Here is a 6,577-nt window from a genome sequence, read left to right on the forward strand (position 1 = left end):
GTAAGCATAGAGATTACTTGTGATGGACTACTTGTGGTGTTTGATGTGCATATATGATGTTATAGGTTGATTACGCATGTTATGATGTTGGGGTTACGTATGTATATGGATTAGATTATTATGTGCATTTATATATATATAAACACAGGGATTACTATAAGTATGACATTTAGGGTAGATATAGCCTTTGTAGCAAAGGGGGTGCTATATTAGGTGGTATCAGAGCAGGGATTAGATTTCCTAGGGATAGTAGATAAAATGTAATATCATACTTAAGATGTATATACTAGGAATCTACTCACATGTGTGCATTTCATATAGAATGGAAGCATCAAGTGAACACGATGGCCTAATTGAGTCATTAGAGTCTGTGCAGGATCATGATTCTGGATCAGAACATCAGGGGTTAGAATCCCAAAATAGAAATGCCCCAGAACCAGAAATAAACCCCTTTATGCAACAATTTCTAGAAATGATGCAGAGGATGGCTCCACTGCCACAACGCCAACCACAGGATGCAGTTATTGATAAAAATTATGAAATAGTGAGGAGATAGGGGGCCAAGGTATTTACCGGTTCAACTGACCCTGCTGAAGTAGAGGAATGGTTGAGAAACACGAAAAGGGTGTTGGATAGAATTGAGCAAAAGTTGAGGTATGCAGTCTCTTTACTGGAGAAAGACGCCTTAGACTGGTGGAAACAGTTCCGGGGAGCAAGAACCGACCTGTTACTTTGACGTGGAATGACTTTTTGAAAGAATTTGCTGACAAATATACTCCACCAGTCTACAGAAACCATAAGAAATTTGAATTCCTTGAACTAAAGAAGAATGATTTATCTGTTGCTGAGTATGACTTGCAATTTGTGAGATTGTCAAAATATGCTCCAGAAGAGGTGAGTACCGATGAATTGAGGAGAGACAAATTTGAAAGAGGGTTGAGACTCGAGATTCGGGAGAAAATAGTAATTAAACCTCCGAGTTATGGTGCTCTACTGGAAGCGGCACTGAGGGTAGAAGAGACATCCATTGAAAGAAGTTCTACTGAAGCTAAACAAAAGAAATTGACAGGTAACCTAAATCTTACAGCAGGACAAGGTGGTGCAGTTTCCTTTAGGGGTTCTGGTTCACAGAAGGGTTGGTTTAGAGGCCAAGGAGTGGGTCAGACTAGTAGGTCCCCTTTAGTGTTTTCGAGGAGAGGCGGCCCTACTTCGGTTGGATTTGGAGGGAGACAAGGTCCAACCAAATCGTTCAGTGGAAGATCTACTCCTTCTTGTGCTAATTGTGGTAGGAGACACATTGGTGAATGTTGGGGAGCCCGACCAATTGTATGTTATCATTTCCGTCAACCGAGACATATTTTTAGGGACTGTCCTACATGGAGAGATGATACCCGAGGACCTCAGACTTCAGGGATGAGCAGTGTAGGGGAAAACTCATAGCGAACAGGTGCGAGTAGAGGACGAGGTAGAGGTGGTCGAGGTAGCGGAAATATTTCCACGACATCTACAGGACAAAGTAGTCAGCCTCAACCACAATCCAGGGGTGTATGCAATCACAAAAGAACAAGCTCCTACGGCACCCGAGGTTATCACTGGTTCCTTCTCTATTTGCGATTCTAGTGCACATGTGTTTATTGATCCAGGATCTACTTGTTCATTTATATCACATGATTTTGCATCTCGTGTACATGATAAAATATAACCATTTGGACATGACATATATATCTATGCTTGTTGTTGGGTTTGTATTAGTGAATACGGTGGTGAGATCTTGTCCAATAGTAGTGGAGGGTGTCACTCTATATGCAGATCTGGTTGTAAAAGACCTTAGGAGTTTGATGTCATTCTGGGGATGGACTGGTTAGCTAGTAATCATGCTCTAGTGGATTGTCAAGCAAAAGAGGTGATGGTTGAAGTCAATGGGCAGATGAAGATGGTTATAGCGGGGATGATACCTAACTGCTTAATTTCTGTTGTGACCGCTTTTAATCTAATTAAAGAAGGGTGTGAGGCGTATCTAGCCAGTGTGTACGATACCATGAAAGTTAGTCCGGGTGTATTAGACGTCTAGTGGTGAGGGAATTTCCTGATGTTTTTCCTGATGAATTACCTAGACTACCACCTCATCGAGAAGTAGACTTTGAAATAGACACTATTCCTGGGCCGGCACCTATTTCAATTGCACCGTATAGAATGGCTCCGTCAAAATTGAAAGAATTAAAGAAGCAGTTAGAAGAGCTATTGGATAAAGGGTTCATCCGGCCTAGTATTTCACCATGGGGAGCATCAGTATTATTCGTAAAGAAGAAGGATGGGAGTATGAGATTATGTGTTGATTATAGACAACTAAACCGAATCATATTCAAGAACAAGTATCCTCTGCCACGGATTGACGATCTGCTTGATCAGCTAAAAGGTGCCACTTTGTTCTCTAAAATTGATTTGAGGTCAGGGTATTGGCAACTACAGATTGAGGAAGAGTCGATCCCAAAGACTGCTTTCACGACCAGGTATGACCACTATGAATTTGTTGTTCTGCCATTTAGGTTGACCAATGCCCCTGCAGCTTTCATGTCTCTGATGAACAAGATGCTACAACCATTCCTTGATCAATTTGTGATTGTGTTTATTGATGATATTTTGATATATTCGAGTAATCACAAGGAACATGAACAACATTTACGAACAATTTTACAGATCTTGAGAGAGAAACAGTTGTACGTAAATTCAGCAAATGTGAGTTTTGGATGGAGGAAATTACTTTTTTGGGGCATGTTGTTCCAAAAGAAGAGGTACAACCTGATCCTGCAAAAGTTAAGACTATTTTAGAATGGGAGCCACCTAAAATGTGTCCGAGATCCGGAGTTTTCTGGGATTAGCTAGTTAATACAGAAGGTTTGTAAAGGATTTCTCTATAATCGCAAAACCTCTAACGAACTTGTTGAAAAAGAACTCACCATTTAACTGGAATGAAAAATGTGCTCAGAATTTTGAGAAGTTGAAGAAGAGACTCACCTCAGCACCTATCCTTGCTTTGCCTTCGGAAGATGGAGGATATGTGGTATTTACTGACGCTTCACGACAAGGACTTGGTTGTGTTTTGATGCAGCATGGGAGAGTTATAGCTTATGCTTCGAAGCAGTTGAGGCCACATGAAATGAACTATCTGACCCATGATCTGGAGTTAACAGCCATAGTACATGCATTAAAGATTTGGAGGCATTACTTATACGGGGAGACGTTTCAAATATTTACAGATCATAAAAGTCTAAAGTATATCCCAACACAGAAAGAGTTGAATTTGAGGCAAAGAAGGTGGATAGAGCTTTTGAAGGATTATGACTGCACCATTGACTATCATCCCGAAAAGGCAAATATTGTAGTAGATGCTTTGAGTAGAAATACAGTGGACCAACTTGCGAGTATGATCTGCTATAACATCGAGTATTTGACTGCCCTTAGAGCTATGGATGTACACTTTAGCATTGGTGGTGATATTCTACTGGCTACGATACAAGTGAAGCCCTCCCTCAAGGATAAAATTAAAGATGCACAGGCTAGAGATCCAAATCTGCAGAAGATGAAAGCTAAGGTGCAAAAAGAAAAAAGCGATCAATTTATAATCTAAGAAGATGGTACATTGTTCAATGGAAAATATATATGCCTGCCGAATGTAGAGGAGTTGAGAATGGAAATTATGCACGAGGCACACTACGAACCATATGCTATGCATCCTGGTAGTACCAAGATGTATCAGGATTTGAGACCCTATTACTGGTGGCCAACAATGAAGAAAAATGTGGCAGAGTTTGTGGCAAAATGTCTAACTTGTTAGCAAGTAAAAGTAGAAAACCAAGCACCAGCTGGTAAACTTCATCCTTTGACTATACCTAAATGGAAGTGGGAAAAGATTACTATGAATTTTGTCATTGGGTTACCACGTACGATCAGAAGACATGATGCTATTTGGGTGATTGTTCACAGATTGACTAAATCTGCACATTTCCTACCAATCCGTCAAAATGATTCTTTGGATAAGCTCGCCGAATTATATGTTTCAGAAATTGTGAGATTACATGGCATTCCTACCTCTATAGTTTCTGTAGCACCCCATTCGCTACAAGGGCTATATCTACGTTAAACCTCATACTTATAGTAATCCCTGTGTTTATATATATAAATTTGCACATGATCAACTAATCAATTCGAATACGTAATCCCAACACGTCATAATAGGTATTATCAACCCACAATATTATATATATATACATATCACACATCACAAGATGATTCGTCATAGGTAATCAGTACACTTATATTCTCTCTGTACAGACAAAATGTGATTTGTACTCTAATTGACAAAGAGGAGAAAACTGCATACTGACCCGACCTGCTTGAGTATAGCGCGTAGACCTAGTCTTCAACAGTCAGACACCTCAAAGTCTACTCCTGAAATAAAACGTCAGCAGAGGGATGAGCCTACCACTCAGTAAGCAAATAACCAGTCCTATCTATATATGTATACCACATATAACCTCATACAAGATAAATAGGCAAGATGCATAGAATATATAGTCAATTTGCTTCCACATAACCATCTTTATTACACCACATAGTTATCACGCAATAAGACAATCAATTAAACTTCCTCTTTTTCCTAGTTTGCTTACTAGAAGGTGATATTGTGTTTTTTCCGCCAACTCAATCTCACCATTATTAAATTTAAGTGAATCCCCTTGACAGCCGGCTCATCAATCTCATTTCGCACATAGCATTTTCTTTTCGCACATAGCACTTTCTTTTCGCACATAGCATTTTTCATATCGCCTTATAAGCTTTTCAACACATCAAGGGGTATTCACACCATAGTTATATTCAATTTCCACCACTCCCTCATTTCCACATATCACCATTCTTGTAAGCAACTAGTAATGTAAAATAATATATCAACATATTCTCATTTTCAGACATCCACAACAGATCAAACAACAAACATAATATTTCAACGTATTTTCTTATTCCACATACACAATATCGTCAATCAAATCAATCATTCACCACTCATATATTTTCAAATAAATCAATGTCAGCACGAACCACAAATTCATATAACAGTAAAACCACAAATACAGAAACATATATAGATAATACTAATTATTTACTTACCTCGACCTTACAACACTTTTATCTATCCAATAGGTGATGGTTTGGTCTTTTCACTTTACCCCCGTATCCTATTATGAGTTATACCATACACAATTAATATATCGAGAATATCGTAATTTCTTTTAAATATAATATTGACTATCATTTGTACAATTTCTAATAATTCTTCAATATTCCATTGCTATCGAAGTACAAATCTTCATTTTTTCCTCTTTATTAACATACCATTTATTAAATATAATTTTCGGAATATTTCTATGAATTTTCTATTAATTTCCCGCTACTATACAATTTAATTAAATAACAATACATAGAATTGCGCATTTGATTAACAATTCCAATGGAATTGTATAAATTGGCTATAGTAACATTCAAATCTAATAAATTTAATAATCTAATTTACCAACGATATCATTTTTATATCCGATTTGATATTTAATTCGACACTATTTTAAATAGCCAAACTCGTAAAATACTCCGATTAAATAGTTCACTGCTCAAAATAAACAACATTTTAATAAACGGAGTAATTAAGAAAATAATTATACTAATTAATATGAATTAAAATAAAAATTTTCGTACCTCGGTTTTGAGTTTTTTCGCGAGAGGGAAGGGTGCAACTTTTTCTTTAATTGTGTGTGAATGTGTGTATTGTTGTGCATGTGCCCACCGCCTCAATTCAAACTCTCTCTCTCCTCACCCATTATATATATATTATTTATAATATATATATAATATTATTATTTTATTTATTTAATTAAACTTTTTTCAAAATACCCACACCGTCCCTCCTAATTTCTTAATTAATATAATTAGTTCTCAAATATTATAACGAATTTCAATTTAATTCGTTCAATGTTATTACATTCCAATTATGGCCCATAATTTATTTACCAATTAACTAAGTTTCATAAAAGAATTTACCAATTGATCCCCCAATTATATATTATAATTTTTGGGGCGTCACAGTTTCTGATAGAGATCCTCGATTTGCTTCTCATTTCTGGGGAAGCTTGCAAACGGCTCTAGGTACAAAATTGTATTTCAGTACAGTGTTTCACCCTCAGACCGATGGACAGTCAGAAAGAATGATTCAGACATTAGAGGATATGATGAGAGCCTGTGTAATTGAATTAAGGGGAAATTAGGATGATCATCTACCACTGATTGAATTTGCTTATGATAACAGTTTTCATTCCAGTATTGGTATGGCTCCATATGAAGCTTTGTATGGAAGGAAATGCAGAAGTCCAATCTGTTGGGATATTAAGGGATTGAGACAGCTTGAAGGGCCGGAATTAGTTCAAGAAACAGTGGAAAAGATAAAAACAGTTAAAAAGTATTTGAAAGCAGCACAAGATCGGCAAAAGAGTTACGTCGATAAGCATCGTAGAGAGATGGAATATAAAGT

General features: G+C 37.1%; 1 protein-coding gene across 1 annotated transcript; it reads left to right on the forward strand.

Annotated features, from left to right (window-relative positions):
• Positions 2,194-3,628, forward strand: LOC110012712. Its single transcript, XM_020697408.1, has 2 exons — positions 2,194-2,736; positions 2,987-3,628. The coding sequence occupies exons 1-2, from the start codon at positions 2,194-2,196 to the stop codon at positions 3,626-3,628; spliced, it is 1,185 nt and encodes a 394-aa protein (XP_020553067.1).

The sequence above is a fragment of the Sesamum indicum genome, linkage group LG10 (genome assembly GCF_000512975.1).
Source record: "Sesamum indicum cultivar Zhongzhi No. 13 linkage group LG10, S_indicum_v1.0, whole genome shotgun sequence".
In the NCBI taxonomy this organism is placed as follows: domain Eukaryota; kingdom Viridiplantae; phylum Streptophyta; class Magnoliopsida; order Lamiales; family Pedaliaceae; genus Sesamum; species Sesamum indicum.

Excerpts from the sequence above, each read along its gene's own strand:
- LOC110012712 (XM_020697408.1), top strand. The coding sequence starts at position 2,194 with ATGGCTCCGTCAAAATTGAAAGAATTAAAGAAGCAGTTAGAAGAGCTA. Across the intron at positions 2,737-2,986 it reads TGTACGTAAATTCAGCAAAT|AATTTTGAGAAGTTGAAGAA; the intron begins GTGAGTTTTGGA and ends AAATGTGCTCAG.